The 22,941-nt window shown below is 38.5% G+C and overlaps 1 protein-coding gene across 1 annotated transcript in view; it reads left to right on the top strand.

Annotated features, from left to right (window-relative positions):
• The first annotated feature begins 19,560 nt into the window (after positions 1 to 19,560).
• fto (FTO alpha-ketoglutarate dependent dioxygenase) overlaps positions 19,561 to 22,941 on the top strand; it is a 164,552-nt gene continuing 161,171 nt past the window's right edge. The window contains exon 1 of the mRNA XM_041792294.1: positions 19,561 to 19,614. Coding sequence (XP_041648228.1) covers positions 19,573 to 19,614 — 42 coding nt within the window. The 5' untranslated portion in view covers positions 19,561 to 19,572. The remainder of the gene's footprint in view (positions 19,615 to 22,941) is intronic.

Genomic DNA, 22,941 nt, shown 5'->3' with positions numbered 1-22,941 from the left:
ATCTCCAATTGCTGACTAATTACCAAAGGCAGAGGGTTATGGGAAAGGCCCTGAAATGACAATCTGATGTTTTTGTGGTTTCAGCATTTGGATTGCTGCTCTTCTTGTGCTTTTTTTTAATTGTCTGACAATTTACAGTGTGTGATAGTGGGGTCATATACCAGATGGGTCAAGAGAGGGTCAAATCTGATTTGTATCAGAAGAATCTGCAATAGAAAATCATGAAAAGTGGGAAATAAATGCTGTACTTGTACATAAGTATTCAGATATTCATTCTCATGTGCATTTGTTACAGCAGACATATTTGATAATGCATACCAGGAGGGTATAATAATTTGTGAGCCATCCTACCACTTAGACATGTAGCCCTTGAGCAAAACAACTTCATTCCCATTTAGCAGTGTGTCATCAGCAGGGACAGCCATATAATTAAATGATTTACATGGATGGAAAAAATGTCTGATGAGAGCTTGAAATTTACTACCAGGCTAAAAATGGTTTGCGTGTGAATTTAATCACTGGCAGGGTGGAAATGCTCTGCTTCAGCTCTAATATTTTGTCTAGGTCTTACAAAATAAAGTAGCTAATATGGAGATCCTCAAGGCACTATATCCTACCCACTATCTCTTTGGTGAAGTACACTTATTAATAAGGTTTATAGCATTGTTTTCTGGAATTATCATTATGTGCTCTCCTCTGTGATTTCAGATGCTGTGAAAGAAGCACACGCCATGCTGGTACCGATGTGCGTGCGAAACACCTGAGGTGACTGACTCATAGAGAGGCACTGTGCGGTGTGACATGTAAGATTCTCCAGAGAGAATGAAGGGAAGGGGGCGTTTAATGCCTCTGTTCATGATGAAGCAGCAAATTATAGAGACAGGGTGTGTCATCTCATTCTCTGCTCCTTTCATCATAATCTCCCGCTCTATGAGGAGAGAAAGACTCACTGGAGGCCATCAACGGCCTGAACTGCAGCAGAGGACTTCCCACAGAGATCTACCTATGGACCTTTCACAACAGTTCACTAAACAGACTGCTTAAGGATTAACAGACAGTTTTTAGAATAGCATTAGGAGAGCTGAATGTATAGAGGTGATTGTGTTGTGTTTGTGAGAGTGTCACCTGTCGTACAGCTGTTATTGTGGGCCCTATGTGATGACTGACAAGTTGCACGGAAACACACAGACACACAAAAACCAATCTTGGAACCCTTCTACAATCATTGCCTCATTGTCTGATAGATGCTTTATGCCTCTTGGAACGGACATGAATTTCTCTGTACTCTCTGTGAAGCCATCAGTTGGTGTTAAATGACTTCCAGATGAGATTTTCTTTTCCATGGGACGTTTAGCCTGTAAACATTAAATTCTTTATCCATATTAATCTCAAAGTATTGTCTTTTTAAAATGGTTTTATTTATTTATTTATTTATTTATTTAGAGAATTTTGCCTTTATTTACAGTGCCCATAAAGAGTATTCACCCCTTAGGATGTTTTACCCATTTATTGATTTAAGAAATCAATCATGGTCAATATAATTTGGCTTTTTTGACCCTCCCCCCCCCAAAAAAAAAAAATCCAAACAAACAAACAAACAAACAAACAAACAAACAAACAACTCTTTCAGGTCAAAGTGAAAACAGATTTCTATAAAGTAATGTCAATTAAACAAACAAAAAAAAAGCTAAAATAAGTGGCTGCATAAATATTCACCCACTTCAAGTCAGTATTAAGTTGACGTACCTTTGGCTGCAATCAGAGCACTGAGTTTGTGTGGATAGGTCTCAATCAGTCTCACACATCTGGACACTGAAATATTACTTCATTCATCTTTGCAAAACTGCTCACCTTGTTGTCTTTACATCATGTCCGTAGCTTTCCCTGTATGCTTCGGGTCATTGTCTTGCTGGAAAATAAATCTTATACCAAGCTGCTGTTGACTTGCAGACTGAACAAGATTGTCCTCCAGGATTTTCCTAAATTTTCCACATTCATTTTACCTCTTAGTGGCTGAGAAATATCCCCACAGCATGATGCTGCCACCACCATACTACACAGTGGGGTTGGTGCATTTGTGATGATGTGCAGTTTTTGGTGTCTTCCAAACAGCATCTTATCTAATAGCCCAAAAGCACCATTTTGGTCTCATCAGACCAAATAACTTTCTTCCACTTGACCATGGAGTTTCTTTTTGGTGAAATCTAGTCAAGATTGAATGAATTTTCCTCAACAGCGGCTTTCTCTTCGCCACCCTGACATAAAGCTTTGACTGGTGAAGAACCTGACCAACAGCTGTTGTATGCAGAGTCTCTTCGCTGCTGAAGCTTGTAACTCCTTCAGAGTAGTCATAGGTGTCATGATGGCCTCTCTCACAAGTTTCCTTCTTGCATGGTCACTCATTTTGTGAGGACGGCCAGATCTAGGCAGATTTACACGTGTGCCATATTCCTTCCATTTCTTGATGATAGATTTAACTGAACTCTGGGGGATTTCAGTGTCTTGGAACTTTTTCGTATCATCCCCTGATTTAAACTTTTCAATAACCTTTTCTCTGAGTTGCTTGGAGTGTTCTTTTGTCTTCATGGTGTAATGTAGTCAGGTATACTGATTAACCAGTGACTAGACCTTCCAAACACAGATTTATACTACAATCACTTGAGACACATTCACTGCACTCAGATGATCGCCATTTCACTAATTGTTCAGACAAAAAAGGATGAACCCTAATAGTTAAATATTCAACTATTTGCTCATGAGCCTGATTTGACTACCAATCACATAGTCTAACATCTGCTTATGAAAAGGATGAATCCAATGGGGGTGTTAGTTGTGTTGTTTATTTAACATGATTTCAGTTTCTACTAGTTAATCATGAATCATAGCCCATCTTGTTAAAAATATCAGCTTATTAATATTTTAAATTTGGGCTCTCAGCATTAATGCTAAGAGCCCAACATTTAGTTTTTTCAACATTCCCCCTTCAATCTTTAAAAAATTTAAAAAGTTTCCTTTTCCATGGCTAAATAATGTTAGAATCTTAAATCTACCCAGTGTTTCTTACTTTCTTAAAAGAAAAAAAAAAAACAGGTCAGTGTCCAGGCAGATATCCTAAAGACTAAAAAAAAAACAAAAACAAATGAAACAAAAGCACTCCAATGCAAAATGTTAGAATATAAAAATGTGAGTAATAGTGATTAACTGTAGAAATACTTTGATTCAAAAATGTCATCTTGATTCAAACAGCTCTTGGAAAAGTCCTGGTTGTGCCAAACTTCTTCCATTTGAAAATGATGGGGGTCACTGTACTCTCAGGAAACTTTAGAGCAGAAGAATTTTATTTGTAGCCTTCCCCAGATCTGTGCCTTGCAACAATGCTGTGTCTGAGCTCTGTAGGCAGAATCCTTGACCTCGTGGCTTGGTTTTCTTATATGCACTGTCAGCTGTGAGGCCTTCTATAGAGAGGTGTGTGCCTTTCCAAATCATGTCCAATCGATTTCATTTACCACAGGTTGACTCCAACCTTGGTCAAAAGACTTAATTAGTGAGAAAAAGGATGGTTCAAGTATTTTTAGAATACATTGTTGTTTCAGATCTAGGAGACATTACTTAGTTCAGTTGGAAATGAGAGCATGGGAAAAAAATGAAAAAAGACATTTAACAATAAGTTGATTACAGGCAAAATCTAATCATTCAGATACGACTTGAGTCGAGAACATCCCTAGTAAACACACAGGTTTCTTCCATCCAGTGTGTTAGTGTGTGGCAGTATACTGTTATCAGTAACTGCAGCCCAAAGTTGGCCACCGTCCATTACACCCAAATTGTTGCCTGCTTTTAACATAATTACATTTCTTTCGCTTTGATTCCAGTCCGAAGTAATAAAACACCTCTTTCCCAAACCCCAAAATCTATCCACAAGTACAATTAAAGTTAAAAGTGCAGTTGTTTTATGATAAGAGCTGCAGGGTTTGAAGCCACCAAGTTCTACCACCTGCTTCTGATTGGCTAGCGGTGCATTTTTTTTCCACCCTCACACATAACCCAGCATGCACTGGGGTTTATTTAGTAGGAAGAAAAAAAAAAAGGAGTTACTAATCTGCGCTCAGTTCAGACAGCGGGCTCCCCCTACACACTCGCTCACACACGCACGCACACACATCTGCGTACCAGCTGAGCAGGGAGCAGTCCCACTGTTAGGCTTTCACATATCAAAGGGCCTGGGGTGCTTTGGCACTGCCGGGGTAGTTGTCTCTTTTTTTTTTTTCTTCACAAAAGACAAACAAGCAAAGAGCTCGGGATACGGTCCAGAGCCGTCTTTGACACGGTGTCGAAATGGGGACTTGGCTCTGTGACATCTATCATCTACATGTGTAAAAAAGCTGTGCAGCTTTTCTTTTCTCCAGACAGTTGCTTGTCTTCAGCCTATAGTGAAGCAAATCCACACTCTCTATGAATCTACTTAAAGGAGCACCACAAAACAACATAATTTGCAGAACTGTTCAATGGCTTCAGTGCCGGCTCCAGGCTGCTTTTATGTCAGACGTGCATGGAAAGAATTAGCTCTAGGTGTGTGGTACTTCTGTGATGTATGTTACACAAATTCTCCGAGGTCAGAATGTAAGTCTGACACTGTGACATCACCAAAACATTAGTAATTACACACTGTTATACATCTAATCCTCGGAAACACTTTAAGAGACTAATATTCCCCAAACACCTTGTCATTACAAGTCATATTTCAGCAGTGAAATCAGTTACTGATGGTGCTAACAATTAGATTGAGATCATGGAGGATTGTAATAAAGATGACAGGATTCCTGTGTATCTAAAGACCATCTTGCAAGACATCATAGTTAACACATGAAAACAAATCACAAGGGTTCAATCCATTTACCACAGCCCATACACAGAACACTATTTTCAGTAAATGGAAACAAGGCCCATTTCAGGATCAAAGCATCTAATGGGTTCTGGATAACCAGAAGCTGCTGTTCATTTTTGGCCAAACCAAACAGACATGCAAACACATGTGGCACTGCGTCCAAAAGATTTTCAATACTGCTCAGAGAATTAAAGCAACATTACATCTAATCTGTGTCTGGAAGTGTCTTTAACAAAAATCCAATTAAGAAACACATCAGTTAGGTAAGCTGGCAGTAAGGACACACAACTTTGCAGGGTGTAATGCATGATAGATGGTTTTCAAATCCTTTAAAAACCTGGGAGACCACAGCCACAAAGATGGTTTCAAACTATTTTTCATTTTATAATCCTTTGAGCACATAGAAGAGACAAAGCCAGACCATGACACCACATATCCAGGGCCTGGTTCAAACCATTGGGGTCTTATGGCATGGTCCTATTAGGCCCTTATATGTGTGACTTTTTTTTCTCTTTTTTTTAAATTAATTTTTGGGCCTTTATTAGTTAGAGAGGACAGTGGATAGATTCGGAAACAGGGAAGAGAGTGGGGAGAGACATGCGGTAAAGGGCCACAGGCTGGATTTGAACCCAGGCCGCCCATGTACATGCACACCTTAAACCACTTGACCATCTGATTTTTTATGCATAGATTTTAAGTCCTGAAAGACATGCATCATGTGGGGTAAAAAATAATAGTTTCACTTAAGAAAAATAATCCCTCAGAGCCAGCATTTTCATATCTAATTGTTCTTAAACCATCTTTATCATTCTAAAACCATAAAACAACATGTTGTCTTGCCTCCTCAAAAAACTTTAACAGCAACATCTAGTATTTGATTGGTTGCCTAGGTTAGTGGTTCCCAAGGTGAGGGTCACAAGATGCTAACTAAATAGTGGTGTATTTCATCCATTATTATTTTGAAAAATCCTAAAAATTGGTTTAATTTGAAATAAACACATAGTTACAAAGTGAGATGTACTTTGACTACATCAAGGATGTTGAGGGTCCAGGTCTCTGGTGGTGTTATTTTTGGGGCGACAGGCTGAACAGTTTGGGAACCCTTAGCCTAGATAACGAGTTCTAATGGTGCCAGTAATGTTTTAACAAGATAGGCTTGGATGTTATGAGAGTAGGGCCCACAGCATTATAACACACCTGAAGAGTTCTTTAAAAGACACAGAGGATTTGCTCCTGATTAGAGACGGAAGAAGTACAAAACTATTGTACTGTAGTTAAAATAGTAGTTATTTTTATGAACTCTACCTATGTATAAGTAAAGTATGAGTCTCTAAATGCACTCAGGTAAAAGTAAAAAAATAAGTCATTTAAAGTTTACTCAAAGTACTGAGTACTTTGGTAAATTATACAAATACACAAAAAGCTACTCTGGAACAGTAACATAAGCAAATGTAATTAGCGCTGATGACTCTCTCTTTATTGGGAACACTGAGCCTTACTTAGCATGCAAGCTAACCATAGCTAACTCTAGCAGCCTAACCAAGGCTAACGCTAGTAAGCTAACATGAATTCATACACTGTTTCTCAAATGGCACACTTCTGTTGGTATACTATAAAACACTTCCCTAGCTAGCAGGCTAGCTTGCTAACAGTAATTGCTGCTGCATTATCAACATAGCATTCATTGAGGGTGTGAAGTGGCCACTGTTTTTTATTTGATTCTTGGATGGTTTCAAGTGCATGAGTGGTACACTGCATTTATGTACACTTTGTCATTGTGAAGGCATTATGCACAGTTATTCTCTCAAAATGTGAAGTATGTGATTTGGGACACAATGATGGACTCTGCTGTAAACATGCTCACTATCCTGAAACAAATCTCCTATTTCACTGGCTGATGATGATGCTGCCTCTCTGTGGATGGCAGCTGATATTTGAGTTCTTCATTTGGAAAAACACTAAGTGCTCATTACAGTGGATAAGCCGAGAGCCAGTTAGCCAGCTAGCTGTCTAATTTGCTAACCAGTATGAGACAATTGAATGCAAACACTCAAATTCTCTTTCCTACTGCTACTACTTGCTGCATGCTCTGTTAGTTCAAGCAGGGCAACAGATGGCAATATTTCCCCATCTACACATTTTCCACTGACTTGGATACCAGGGAGAGACAGGGATGGCACAGATTTCAGGTTAGTACTTACCTGTAAGATGTGTAGAGACTGCAAATATGAGGTCTAACAGAAACCTGCAAATGTGAATTCAGAAGAAAAACAAACATGGAGGATGACTGAAAGGCTCTGTTGGCTGTCCTAGCATGTATGGCATCACTTAATGATGATGTTTGAATACATCTCCAGACATAAAACTACCATTGTGTGAAGTCTTAACCAATCAGATCAGGCAAGTTGACACTCCCCAGATTTGTCTGTAGGTGCCAGTCAAAATGGTTGTGTCAAAGACTAAAACTAAGGATATTTTGTCTCCATTTTTATTTTATTTTAGTTAGTTTAGTAAGTGCACTATACAGTTTTAGTGAGTTTTTGCTTTTATGGTAAAGCTTAGTTTTCATTTAGTTTCAGTTAACTAAAATGATTTTTGGATTTTAGATTTAGTTAGTTTTATTTAACTATAATAACCTTGATTCAGTCTTAAAATGATGTATTGTGTGGCCAGTTTAATGATGTTACAGTTGAAACACAGAAAATTTCTGCACCAAAAACATTCTTTTCTGAACCATTTTACACAGTGTACCTTTTCTATTCATGTTCTCTTCATACTTGCAGGAAAGCGAAAAGCTTGCTAAATGAGAAGCAAACTGATAAAGACAGAATTTGCTGCATGCCTTTTATGATGAGAAAGGCCATTGAGGGTGGGCTGGAGAGAGGAGAGTAAGGCCTCCATGTCTGAGTGTAAACTAACCTGCCATTCACTTAAATATACAGTAATCAGACGTGAAGGCGGCCTCTGAGAAAGTGTAAAATCTCTGTATACAGGAAGTTGGGTGTGATTTAAACTTTTCAGCTAGTGTTAAATGTACCTGTCACCATCAGCACGCTTCGTAATGTCAACTCATTTGGACACATGGAGAAACATGCATGGATAAATAAACATGTTTCAGCGTTCATTTCAGTGGTCAGACTCACACGTTCAAGTATCGTTTGGGCTGTCAGATGATTCAAACATGAATCACTTTCATCAGCCCACGCTTTTTACATTATTAGTAACAAATGGGCTAATTAATTCAATAAGTATGTGTAGCATAAGTGCACAAGTGAAATGTCATAAAATACAAAAGATTCTTATGAACCTGGGAGGGGGGTTGTTTGATTTTTTACATCAAAAGCCCCCCTGGATGTCGTTCCACCCACCAATATATGTCCTGAGTGTGTTTAACAATCACTATCTTATGTGCGCCGTATGTGAGTCTTTCACTGAATTCAGCGAAGGGTCAAACAACAAGAAGACCTCAACCCGGTAACACTGACTCAAGGGGAAAACATGCACATTAAAGAGCAGAAAAGCCCCAATAAAAATCCCCTAATATAAAACAGTCCCCATCAAAGAGATTGAGCACAATATTTGTTGAGCTCTTACATATCATATTAATGCCATTTCAGCCATTGTTCTTCAACCATGTGGCGTTTGATCTGCCCGGTTCCTATAACTCTGGGGTAATAGGAGTGCTAATGAGAGGAGTTGGCACTTTGTTAACACTATGAGAAGCAGGTGGAGCCAGGGGTCAAACTAGGCCATTGTGTACACCTCAGCTGTTCCCATTCAGAGAGACTTATTTCCTCAGATCATGGTACATTTTGACAAATCAGCGTATTTCAGGCAGACGTCTTTGTTATAAGTTAAGTCCGGTCCTCTGTTATGCTGAACAAATGTTCCAATAATCTGCAGCATGGTACAGAGCGATAGGGCGCAGACTTTTCTTGAAAACAGGTCGTTTCTGCTCTGACAAAAGATTTTCCCTCCTGATGGCCCTCGAGGCGAGGACACACACAGAGGATGTACGCTTCTGTATAGAGTTTTATGATGCCTTTCAGCTTGACAATGTGCGTGAGATTTAAAAAGGGCCCCTTTTGTATGTCAGAACCTCACTTTTAATGGGGTTCTTATAAAAATGCTCAGTGATCATGGTATTCAAATCACAGCGATAGCAAAGTCCTTCCTTATGTCAGGATCTGAAAGTGATAACAGGCAAGGAGGTACCGTGCACTCTTTCTATATGCTAACCAAGGGCGTCTTTCCTGTGGAGCTGTACAGTTTTTAAAGTTTAATCAACATGTATTTAACAAGGTAAAGTATGAATTTTTTATAATCAGAAACTAAACTTTATACTAAGTACTTATACCTCTGCAAGGTTTACAAGTACTAGATAGTGTGGTGGGGAAAGATGGCATGAGGTAGGATGGTTTCTGAGTTATTGTGATTGTGATATTGTTTGAGACCCAATGACCTTGACCTTAGACCTTCAAAATCTCATTGATTCATCCTAGAGTTAGAGTAGACATTTGAGCCAAGTTAGAAGGAAATCAAGGAACATCAGAAACATAATGCATCTAGTCTTTGTTCTCACAGACGTGAAGGCATAAGAAATGCCCCCAGTGGGCATATTTTTCCAATATTTATTTTGGGGAGCGTTTGCCTTTAGGATAGAGTCAGTAACAGGGATGAGAGAATGGGGTAGGCCATGTGGTGAAAGAACCACAGGCCGAATTTGAACCAGGGCAGCCCGTATACACGGAATGCAACCCAACCAGTAGACTAGGCCATCTGTGCCCCAAACAGGTATTTTTCTCTTGCCCCATTAGGAGAATTTTTTATTCATTGTAGCAGTTCAAGGCCTTTTTTTCTGGCATTTTATGTCTTGTCTCTTTACGACGCAACAAGACCAATCTAAATGTTGCAGGAACTGAGCCGTAGCTGCTTGAATCAGGCTGGCTGATATTTTCTGCAATTTAGTTTGTCAAGTTAGCTGAATGCTGTGCACCTAAACAGGCCATGTGGTGCTCTATTCACTAACACATGAGGAATTAAATGTTGCAGAAGCTAAATATATCTGTGGAAGAAAAATATTGTCAACACATATCTGATTATTAACAAAACTGATCTAGCAAGCATCTTCATGTTTATATTTGCCCTGACTTTGAGCTGCAACACTAACATGTTGAAGACCAGTGTTGGGAGTAACGCATTATTATGTAACGTGTTACAGTAACTCTGTTACTTTTTATGGTAACGTAATGAAACACGTTTCTTTTTTAAATCATTAACCCCATTACCATTACTGAGAATTTAAATCCCTCGTTACTTATAGAGCCGACAACTTGTTGATTAAGGTTAGTTAACATCCGGTTTGGCAGACAACATGACAGGACCGTACGCACATCAGCATCCTGTGACAGAGACTAGCCTCCGCAGAAACACACAAACACAGGCACTGAAGTACACATCATGGCTAAGCACTCGAGTGTGAGCTCTCTGTCTTGGAAATACAAGCATTAATTTTCCCCCCTCGGGATAAAGGACGAAAAAGAACAGGGAAGTAAACTTATCCACCGCCAAGAACAGTTATTCCGACCTCACAAAGTACCGAGTTAAAGACACACTTCAACTAAGTTAGAAAGGGAGAAAGTCATTGTTTTGCAAGTCTCAAGTAAGTCTCAAGTCTTTAATCCCAAGTCTTGAGTCAAGTCACATGTAAAGACAAGTCGAGTCAAGTCCAAGGTCATAGGCTTGAAATTTTCGAGTCCTTACAGGTCATAAGCACTGTTTACCAAATAAAATGCCATTTTAACAATGAAACAATCTATTAAATTTGACAAATACAATGAATGCATTTTGAATTGTTTTATTTTTTACATAAAATAAGACTAGTGTGACAGAACTTAATCACACAGACAAAGAGTGCTGACATAGCATTCAGGATAGATTCAGTGCTAAGCGGTGCAACAACAAATGAACTTCTGAAGACGTTGTACAGTCATTTTAACTCATCTAATGTGGGTGTGTGTGTGTGTCTGTATGGTGAGTGTGTGTATATGTATAGGTGTGTGAGTGGATAGGGTTTGTGTGTGTTTGCAAGTGAACATGTTTGACTGGTCAATATTAGGTTTAAGGTTTTATAACCAGTTCTTAACCTTAAGTTATGTGTTATGTGTTACGTTATAAGACCTCAAGTTATGTTAACACAATGACTGCCTCCTAGTGAATAAACAAAAAAAAAAAAAAGAGCTGATGAATCATGGGTGTCTGTTTGGGTATTTATATTTAATATTTTGACATTTACTGTAGTTCTGTGACTCTGTTAACTTAAAGTTATGCTTTCTATTTTTTCCTCTCATTATTGCTTTTAGCTAAAGGGGGAGGGTCCCCATCTTGGTCTTTGCCCTGGGCCTCCAAATGGCTAAAACTTGCCCAGCCTCACACCTGCAGCTCCCCCTCATAAATCGTTCTGTCCTGCCAGTTTGTTGCTTTCACTTTTCTGTTTCTGCCCTTTTGACAGTATTTATCATTGGTACGTTTAAGATCAAATGAAACACCCAAGTTTTACTCGATTTTGCCTCGTTGATGATGATGAGCATCGTAAAAGCCATCATCAAATATGAGTATGGGAGAGCATCGGCAGGGAGTGACTGAAGAAATGTGTTAAAATGAGGGCATTAAAAGCTTCACTTTGAACACAAGACAGCACACCTCTATGAATTAACTTAATGAAGAGACGCGCCACCAGCGGACTCCCTCTGCGCAATTTTACACACTTTCCTCCATCCAGCGCACATCCAACGGTAATAATATACAAGTTTTTATTTGAATTTGGAAGTTAAGGTCTGTCTTCTTTGTGTGGACTTTTATTTATAGAGGATTTCGGGAGGATGTTTTAACGTAAGCCTTAAAAGAGCCGCAACTGGTCACTAAAGAGCCACATGCGGCTTGAGAGCCGTGGGTTGAGTATCACTGCGTTGGTTGAATACTTTGAATGGGAACACATTTTACTCAACACAGTCACTGAAAATCTCAAGTATTTTCAAGTCATCAGACTAAAGTCCGAGTCAAGTCCGGAGCCATTGATGTCAAAGTCCAAGTCAAGTTGCAAGTCTTTGATGATATTGTCAAGTGGAGTCCAAAGTCATCAAAATTGGGACTCGAGTCTGACTCGAGTCCAAGTCGCGTGACTCAAGTCTACACCTCTGCTACAAACACCGCTAACCCAGGTGCATTTTCCCTGTTGGCTGATTTAGGTATATAGAGATCCCTGACAGTTCAAGTATTAAGAAATAAGCAACTTTTTGTTGAGTGACTGTGAGAGTTGTTGCTATGGAAGCAATACATCATCTCTCCCAGTTGCACTGGTGTAAACAGTATTGTGTTAAAGCATTATAATGAGTGTGTTCATTGAGCGTGCTCATATTTATGGTGAACTTTGAACTGATTAGCGGCTTTATCTGTTCATAAAACTAGACATGCAGTAAGTTGTGTGCAGTGAGAGCTACAGTCTGATCTCTGTGTGTATCCTGTCATCCAGTTCATTTTAAGCTGATATGTGAGGTACAGTACTCCTCTGGTGTGTTTTTCAAAGCATAGGCCCCATCAGTTTTTTTCTGTGGTGAAACTACCCTCATTTTCACACAATGTTTTTATTCAGAAAAGGGTCGGAACCACTGTCTCAGAATGAAATATTTTGACTTTTTGAATATGACCTAAAACAAGTGTAATAAAATGGTTTTGCCTTGAACTTAATCAGTTAAACATTAAAGATTTTTTTTTACTGATGTGTCTTGGAAATAAAGAAGCTTTTAATCAAAGATAAAGCAAAAACAAATGAAAGATGTTACTAGTTTATCACAATTTTTGTCTATTGTTGTACAAATCTGGTGTTTTTGGTCATAAGGGGGCTGATGTTGCCGAGAAAGATCATTGTAATAAATCTACATGTGGTTACGGTTAGGTGAAATACTGTTGTAGAATCATTCTAAAGAGAAACTCTTTCCAGTGTAGTAATCCTTTACTCTACTTTGCTCTTCTCACACCCTCTAAATCGAGCACATTAATGGTGTATAATACATGTAAAAGGACCATTAGCTCGTACATTTTGCACTGCTCAAGTGAGACATTAACAACTAAACATTCCCTAAATCTGTATGTTTTAATCTCCCCGTTCACTGCTGCAGTAGCTCTTTTATGCCATGTAACTAATAGGCCACCGGGGGCGAGCCACACAGGTACCCTGGTGGTACAAAGAGACTGTACAGGAGTGATGTGGGGCTGCTTCAAAGGAACCAGACTGAAGTGGTGGGGTATGTGGGATGGAAAAAGTCGGCAAGACAAAGAAAAGCCTCTTCTGGATGCGGACATAATCGCTGGTAGGACTACGGTGCAGAACCTAAATAATACATTTCAGGTTTTGATATAACTATTACTGCCTGCAAAGAGTTCTTTGATGTTAATTGAAACCACTGGGCAGCAATCTGCTTTATAGCACTGACAAATAACAGTTTCCTTGCACTAAGCAATGAAGGTTAGAAAGCAGAGAAGGCACATACTTTCTCCATATGTGTATTCGATATAAATAAAAATAATAAAAAAAAAGGTTTTCTTCATGGAGGCAGCACAATGACAGGATACTCTCTGGCTGAATTTGTGGTGAGCTAAAAATGATGTTCAGTATTCCTACAAAGTCCTGTGTGGTGCAGGACAAAGCCTGGCTGTATTGTCTTCAGTTTCCTGTTTGCTTCCTCATCTTTTGTAGAGAAAACCGCATTTTAACTTGATAAAGTAATAATAAAAACTAGGTGGGCCTATAAAAACTTCTACTCAGGAAGGATATCTTACCAAAGAGTGTGTGATTTTATTTTTTCAGATATTCAGGCTGTACAATAGTCTCAAACAGAGAGATGGGCTCTGGCTTTAATACAGGCAAAACACAATGCCTTTTTTTCTTCCTCTGCTACGCTTTACTACACCCTGGCACTGTGCTCGCCTCAGGTTTTATTCTTTTTTGAATTTCTTTAAAAAGGAGTCTTGTCAAATGGTCATCCGGATCTGAAACAATGTTCAGTAACAGGAAACATCCCCCCATCATGAATGCAACCAGACCAGTAAAGAAGGCTATATGATGATAGAGGAAGTTCAAAGTGACTTTTTTTCTCCTCCATCCCATCTGATACCACATCAGAGTGAGAACAGGAGTGACCCTGACTCATACTGAACCCCACAGGCCAGACATGAGAAGAGAGGTGTCTGTTTTAAAACCTGATTCACTGTAGGACAAATGACAGGCATTGTTGGAGAGAGTAATTGGCTTGTCTCCATTTAAAGAGCATGTACACTATGATTGTTCACAGACCCTAAAATCTGACCAAACAATGAAAAAGATCCACATAGCTGCTCCCTCTTGGACGTGCAACCCATCACAGAGACTGACAGTGAGAACATATGAATGATAGTGTGGCATGTTTCTTGAAATGAGATACACTACACTGTAAAGCCAAATAAGTTCAAAATACTCACATCTTTTAGAAAACTAATAGAAAACATTAGAGGCAACTGAGCACGTAAAAAAAACTTAAAGTAACTGAAAAAATGCTGCCAAAATATGGTATTTGTTTAGTCGCTGGTACTCAGCCATTTTAAGCTTTGACAACTCAATTTTACTCTTACACTTAATTTGTGTTAACTTAGATTTTTTTAAGTTAAACTTCACTGTCAAAACTTTCCTACACTTAAAAGATTCTGTTTAAATATGACTCAAAATACCAAGTTTAAGTACTTTTATAAAGCTACATGTTCTTCATCCACTGTAATTACCACTCAAGGTAGTCCAACTACAAGTTACTATAACTGAAAGGTGCTCACTACTCCAGAAAGTCCTCTTCCATCATGTTCAGTATTCCATCCACTGAGTAGATGAGGTTGCTTCCCATATATGGCACTTCTCTAATTGAGTCAGAAACTTCATTCATGGTGCAAAAGTGTTAAGGCCAAAGGGCACTCAAAGAAAATTCTTCAGATTAAGGGATATCTATCAAATAACCTTTGTACAATGACAAAAAACTTAGAACGGTTGAGTGATGTTTACTTAAAACTAAAAATATCTTCAATCAAATCAGTGGTTTAATGGACCTGAAATGTCTGTTTTGGATTTTTAAGGTAAAACATCTCATTTTTTTAAATCAACATTCAACCGTTCAAGTTTTACAGTAAAAGACTGAAAGGTGCATCTGATCCAGAAAGTACTCTCCCACAGAGTTCAGTACATCTTCCTCATATGTTAGAACTGGTCCCCACAGGCAGGACTTGTCTAACTGAGTCAGTAACTTCACTCATGGTGCAAAAGTGTCTAATGCCCGAAGACGTTCTGAAAAAATGCTGCATGTTAAAAGATGGTTGTCTGATAATTTGAATACAACTTATATAGTTAACACATTTTTTTAACCTTCAACTGTGAAATCTTAGAGCGTACAGCTTGAAGACTCAAGAGTTTTTTTTTTTAAATTGTAATATAAACAGTGCTAAAACCAAAGTAACCATCACTGGAAAACCCCAAGAATACATGATGGTACCAGAGAACACACGTTACACATAAAATCCTGCAGCCATATCTGGGCTCTCTTTACAACATCATCCATATCAAGGATGTTCAGCTGATCTATAAGAAAGATTACTAAAGTGAAGCTAGCACCCTATTTTACTCTCATCCTCTGAACATGTTGGGTAAGTGAGTAGGCTCTAGCGCTATGCGCTGAAAATGCTAAACTACATTTGTTTTGAGTTGACATTGTGCAAGAACAGCAGCTGATGGACCTCTGACACACTGCAGTCAATTTGGTCCTCCTACCCTGTTGTTGGCATCTGGTCTCAGAACATAAAATAGCAAGACCTTTTCTTGTTTCTGTTTTCAGTTTCTTTTTGAAATGGAAAATGAAAATCTAACCACTTTTGCTCAGTTGTTTTTGATGTTAACACAGAAAATTTAATTGTATTTTCACTGATCTTTTTATGATTTGAAAAAAGCAAATGAGAACTCTTTATTTCAGTGTCAGAAATGATTGTCCAAAGACTGAAAGCCACGTTAACTAACGGGACATTGTGTTATGAAGGATTGGGCTAGGGGAGAGTTTAAAAAGACAGATTTTGGCTTTGTCAGATAAAAAGAAGACATTTTTTACAAGCTGTGGAGAGTATTCCTTCATATCCAAAAAAACTTTGGGCTGACAAAAATTTGCTTGAAAAAACTTTATATATGCATGCACATGGATCTGGTTTTCACAGAATTATTCCAAGGATATTTTTCAAACATATTTTACCCTTGGACGACCAGGGCAGAGAAGAGGAAATGTAAGTTATAAATAGGAATCAAAAGAACCACATCCGTTTATTGGTAAGGGATGCCAGAGACACCGGGTTCTTTGAAAGTGGGAGAGCTTTTTGGCATTTTACAAGACAGGTGAAAGAAACATGTGTGTTAAATCACTGTACAGGGCTCACTTGGGTCAGCTCTACCATAAAAGAAAAGAGATTACAAAGGAAACTAATGAAGACACTGATCAAAGTCTGTACTGGTAATATGTAGCAGGTGTTTCAAAGCCCTGCAATACACCCTCCAAATCACCACTGCTGCTCCATCCGTGAAACCCTCTCATGTATTTCACATGTGCTTTGATAGGAACAATGGACAGAACACATTTCAGCACTATTCAAAACATGTTATGGGAAATCTGGATGAACTCTTAAGGAGACGTCGGCTGTGGGTGATGCATTAACGCAGCCATACTGACATTGTAAGTTTATGGTGCTCTTTCATGATTGGTAGTGGGTGGAAAAAAGGCTGACATGGCTGAAGCCCACACCAGCAGAAAAGCACCTGGATTTGAGATGCATGCAGGAGTTGAAAGAAGATTGGCGGGACATGAGCTGGAATATGTTCAAAGCGTGATTGCTATTTTTACACATAGTCAAAGATGAAAGAGGCACTGCTTTTGATTTCGATAAAGTGGGAAGCATATGGAATATGCAGGTTGAGGACCAGATTATTTTTTGTTAAAATAAGTTGATTTTTATTTCATAGAACTATTCATGACAAAAAATTATGACATCAACATTATTATTTTCATGAGTTTTCTAATACCACAAACACACGTCTTTTGGGTCATTCTACAGAAACTTTTAGGGTTGCAAAATGTAAAAAACAATGTATTTCTTTAACTTATTCCTAATTATTAAATGACTTTTTGGCTTTGTGGATTTGCATAAAAGAGTGACATAAGTCCACCTTTCCTTTATTCTTCAACAATATTTACAGAATAAGTCTAAATTTCACAATTAGCATAAAAATCAAAGACTGGGATTGACTCTAAGTGTAGCACCTATTGAAACTTCATTTAAACAGATCGTAAACACATTTTGACTCAATTAAAGTTTTTTCCTGAATCCACCAACTTCCATATAGTGTCTGTAGAGATGCAGTTTCTCAGCTGCACTTAAATTAGCCAAACCTGACCTAAAGAGGATCTACAGTGATAAAGAAAGTAACACTTGTGAAAGCTTGGTGCCATTTTAGGTAAAATACTATAATAAACAGCTTTGAATTAAGTTAATCTGTTCACTGTTGTCCCTGGTCTTACTGGTCATAATTTCGTCACACATGAAGAAGGTAAAACCAGTGTCAGTAACACCAGTGACATTTTTAGGGAAAAATTAATTAAAAAAAAAAAGGCTTCCACATGGATTTAAAGCACTTAGTGTAATAGTGGTAACACCAGTGATGCAAAGCTTCATGTGCAATCAAGAGATTTTGAAAAATCTCTTGGAAAAACAAAATAAATAAGGGTCAGCTGATTTATCCTGGGCACGTCTATATAGAAGGTCTACAGAACAAATTAGGATAAAAACATATAAAAGAATTTATCACTCAAGAAAGGTTGGTTGTTCTAATATCATCTTAATATATAAAATCTTCTTAAGTAATTTTTCCAAGTGAAATATTTCAGTAAAGGCGAAGGACAAAAAAATGTTTGTTTCTGTAGAATGACCTCTTTGTCAAAGTGAAGATGAAACCTAAAATGCAAATATCAGTTTTATTTGAGTAACAGAATGCAAACATCCTTACAAAATTTAATAGCATTTCTGTTGTTGCCTTTTGATTTTTAAAATAACTATTTCCTGTAAATATGAAAAAAGAGCATTTTTTTTGAAAATTAAAAATGTAATGCTTTTTTCTCTTTCTTTTTTAATAACGCCAAAAATTTTTTGCAAACTTAAAATAAAAATTGATTTAAAAAATTATATTATTGAATATTTTCCATTTGCTTTTGAGTCAAAAATGCACACACATTCTGAAAATAAAAAATAATTTCTTCTAAATGCATTTTAGTTTATTTAAAATTGCCAAACCATTTGAGTAATGAGAGACGTTTTCCTTGTTTTGGTTGAAAATTGGAAATAAAACATCATCTTCTTTTTCAAGTGGATTATCCCAATAAATGTACATGTTTGAAGATAAAAATTAAAATTTTATTTGAGTCAAAAATGCATCCATTATTTGAAAATTAAAATTAATTTCTGTTCATGTATTGAAATTTCATTGAATTTCGATCACTAAATGTTTCCATACTTTGTTTCTATTTTGTCTGATAATGGTTGTGTGGGTTTATTTTGCAAATAAAAGCTTTATTCAACAATACATACATACAGACTAAAATACAGTGCCCAAATAGTGCTCAAAAACAGTTGTGAAAATAAATGAATGATTAAAAGACAGTATAAAGGATAAATAAATAAAGAAAACATTGGAATGGTCATGACATAGTAATGTACAAAGATTACAGAAATCCAATTATTCAAGTCAAAGAGTCTCACTAAGATATCAACTATTCTGTTATTAAAATTGTTATTTTTTTACTGTCTATATGTTTTAGAGTCTTATTGTTGTAGTCATTAAAGAAAACAGGAAAGTTAGGCATACATTTTCTCATCCTGCATTGAAGAATATGGAATTTCTCATACAGCATCATTAAGCAGACTGTAAGTTCAATGTTACATTTGTCATGTTTGTAATACATTATGCCATTTTTACGATTAAAAAATTATGTCAAATTTAGTTTAAGGTTCCAGACAATAATAGAATGTATACAATGTTAAAATAAACGTGTTACGAATTCAATATCATCACTACAACAAGTACATGTGTGATCTAAATCTGTAAATTTAGAAAGATAGATATTGGTGGGGTATATGTTGTGCAATATTTCATAATGGTTGTTTTTCCTCCTCAATGCTTACTTTTTAAACGTCACAGCCATCTTGAGGGGTGTAGAATTTAATTCGCTGATATAAAACCTTATGGAACAGCATATTTTCAATTTGTAGATCTGTAACTGCGGTGCAGTTGCACGTCGCAACTTGTAGATCAGGTCAAAGCTGCTTCCGCCGCGAGCACTCCTCTCATGTGGGATTTGTAGTTCTCACTGCAGCGCTGTAATCTTTTCCTCTAAAAGTACGCCACTAAAGGCAAGTTCACACACAAAACACTGATGGGTGAGCTTCGAAAAAAAGAAAACAAAAGGTTAGACTCGTCTGGCAGTCGTATGTGAGAATAGTTGGAGATATAGTGCATTCGTGTACTACATTTACCAGCGTCGCCCCCAATGAAAGCGAGGCAGTGTAAACACAACTCCAGGAACATGAAAAGATCGGGTGACAGTGAGGGGGAGAAGAGAAGAAAGGTATTGATAGCGTTTTTCTCCGTTAGGTCTGGCATATTTCTAAGCCCTGTCGCTCGTTGAATATCTAATGCTCCTTATGTGATGCTGCTGGCTGCATTTTGAAGGCTAGGAAGCAGCGAATGTCAGCGCATACCTCACCTTGCCTGTTTCCTTTATTGTGTTTTCCATTTTCCCCCTCAGTCTACCACAATGAAGAATGGCAGTTAGATTTAAGAAACAGGGATTTATCACGCAAATACACAGATTATAAGAAGCTCGAGCTTCCATTATCGCTACTTGACAACATCCCAAATCATATCGAAACACATTTTGAACTGCAGCCAGGTGTCTATTTGTGGGAAAATAGTGAAAGGCGTAACTATTATATGGGCACGTTATTAACATTTAACGAAATACCATAAACAAACAGACATGAAGAAACGTGGCAACTTCTGAGTTTCATTTGGGATTCTGTTTTAGTAAGGGCGGTTTAAAATGAGGCAAAAACAAGTGTGAAGTTGCAGGGGTAGAGTGAAATAAGATAGTTTGAACAGTGTTCAAGTTAATGCATATTTTACCTCCTAATTGGCAAGGTGCCAAGGCCAGCAGCCTGTAGTAGATTTGGGCAAAGGCATAGATACAGTGGATAATTAGTGCAGCTCTAATGTACAGTAAAATGAAAGCTTATAAGCTATTCTTGTGATAATTAATGTTAAATAACACATCTGGCTAGGTTATAAATGTGACTGCCTTATTTTCAAATCTGTGATCAGTTTGTATGTGTTTCTGACCTGTGATGACCAACTGTTGCGTGCCCTGGTGTGTTTAACTGTGTTTTATGCTGATTTGGTCCAAATAATGCCTCCACATACTGAATAACCATGACTTTGTTTCCTGTGGCGAAAGTAAAGGAAGGAAAGGACTCTCATGTGCCCAAGGCATCCTGGGTTCGGTTTCGTTTAAAGTCCTCGTGTCTGTCTGTCTCCCTCTCTGTCTGCTTCTTCTCTTATCTCCTGACTTGGACGCTGTCTGCTGTGGCACATGTGTTTGGATCATGTCAGACAGCAGTGAAACTATGTAGGACGTGGTTCCTCCTGTTTATGAAAGCAGCCATGGCGGCCAGATGAGGGGCTCAGAGAGAGAACTCATTCCAGCTGGCCCTCAGGCAGTCAGGCAGCAATGCGCAGACCTAATGGATTAGCTTCCTTTCTCTTTAGATAAATAATAGGATGAGCAGGAGGAAGTCTAATCGCAATATGACTATATGATTGTAGAGCAGCCAAAGGAGGGATTTGGGTGCATTTTGGCCCATTTTTTAATATATGTGCTTGTATAACGATACAGTTCTTATGATAACTAATAACTTGGATATGATGCTTGTCTTATCCTGTAAGCAATGAGTGTTTGCAGTGCTGCACAAAGTGAGAGATGCGCCATGATGGGTCTACTGTCATTCTGAGTTAGAGAAAGCAAGCACTGACAGATTAGTGCCAAATGAATACACAATCTCCTCAGAAAATCCAACCACAGCAGGTCTGTACACTGACTAGTCATAGTCAATATATTTAAGTCAAACAGAATATGACGCTGGCCTCACTGCACAGAGAGAACTAACCACAGCTCAGCCACATGAATAACTAGTTAAAAAACATGTAATAGTTGTTGCTTTTATTAGATCAGGTTTCATCAAACATTGTCAGACATGCTTGTTGTTTTATCACTTGCCTATGTTCTCAAGTAGCTACATTTGTCATGCTTTTCCCCTCAGCCACATTTGTTTCGCCTTAGACCCTGAGGAATTAAAAACATTTGATCATGTTTTATCAGTGTTTTCATCACTGTTTAAATTTCCACTCATGCCTTGGCAAGTGTGAAAACAGTTCTTGCCCTGTCCCGTAACCCGATGTTCTAATGCTGTCTTTGAAGCAAGCTCGCCACTTGGACAGTGATGACAAGTATAAAGTGCTGTGTCGAAACAGGAAGTGTGTGTGTGAGCAGCAGGCTAAGTAATGATCACACAGGGTCACCAGATGTTGTGAAGTCCTGGGCTCGGCCCAGCCCATTGCTTAGATCAGCCTCATTGGTTTGCTCTGGTCATGGCATCTAGTGCAAGCTGTTTAGGGTATTTAATTTCTGAACACTCATTAAAATGGTTTGTGTTTCCCTTGGCAATTCAGTTAAATTAACAACTACCGAGGTAAAAGCTGATTATGTGGCCACACATTCCGACATGGTTAATCAATTCTCCCACACAAAATGTTAGCCGGTGAATTAGTGTAAAGGAAACGATTTATGGCGACTAATGCCGACGTCCTGTCATGTCAGGTCTGGTGTTTTAGCAAGAGGGGGGTGTCACATTCTGCACATTCAGCAGCTCTGCACTCTGCCAGCCATCTTTTCTCCCTTTTAACCCAAGCTACATGCTGCTTGCTCTATTAATGAGCCAATAATGGAGAAATAGTGTTTGGTGCTGACATAAAACATGGGTATGGATACCTAAGGCAGGGTAGCACATAAGCTCCAACAGAGTTAGATTTACACCTGTGCTCTGTTGAGAATGGTAGAAAGGGAAAACTCAACATGGGGGCTCTCACAGCTTCATCAGACCCCCGCCAGTCTAGCTGTGGAAAAGCCAGGGCTCAGAAAAATACGGCTGTGGCAGATAATGATACCATTACACTAATGGAGCTGGCAAATGAAGGAGAACCCAGATGCCCTGCTTTATTACCGGAGGGGGTCATTTCCTCGCTGCATTCCTAATGGCCTGAGCACACAGTATTGATCAGGCTATCATGCTGCTAATCCTCTACAGAATTACTTATCGCTGGCTAGGTGTCGATCGGCCGCGTGCCCTGCTCTGGCCTTGCCGCTGGGCGGCTGCTGTGTGTCCAACAGGGACCCAAAGGGCCATTTATCCAGTCATGATTTAAGGCCAAGCAGGGATGGTGAGTAGGATGTCTTTAGCAGTGGGTTGGCCAGCTCATTGTGTAAAAAAGGAGGCAAATGAACCTTTCAGCTTTCATTTAATTAAGGAGCAGGCAATGATGTGGGTCCTCTCTCTTTATGGCCCTATTGGCTATCGAGGAGCAGGGGAAGCTGTGAGATTGGGTGTTGTTCTCAGTAATTGTGTTGTGCAGTAAAGAAGAACATGCAGCTCTTAACCCATCAGTAGCAGCAGGTGCAAAATTTTACCAGGCCAGGTTTGACTACCTTGTGCTCTGCAAATTTACCTCTACGTCATTCTTGCTTCATGTGGCTGTAAAATAGAGGAATTTCACATCAGTATTTCTGGCCTTATTACCATAGAGCTGTTTAAAGTCTGTTTACTACACTTAGAAAAATGACTTC

Source organism: Cheilinus undulatus, linkage group 1 (genome assembly GCF_018320785.1).
Source record: "Cheilinus undulatus linkage group 1, ASM1832078v1, whole genome shotgun sequence".
In the NCBI taxonomy this organism is placed as follows: domain Eukaryota; kingdom Metazoa; phylum Chordata; class Actinopteri; order Labriformes; family Labridae; genus Cheilinus; species Cheilinus undulatus.
This window is presented reverse-complemented; position numbering and strand designations above follow the sequence as displayed.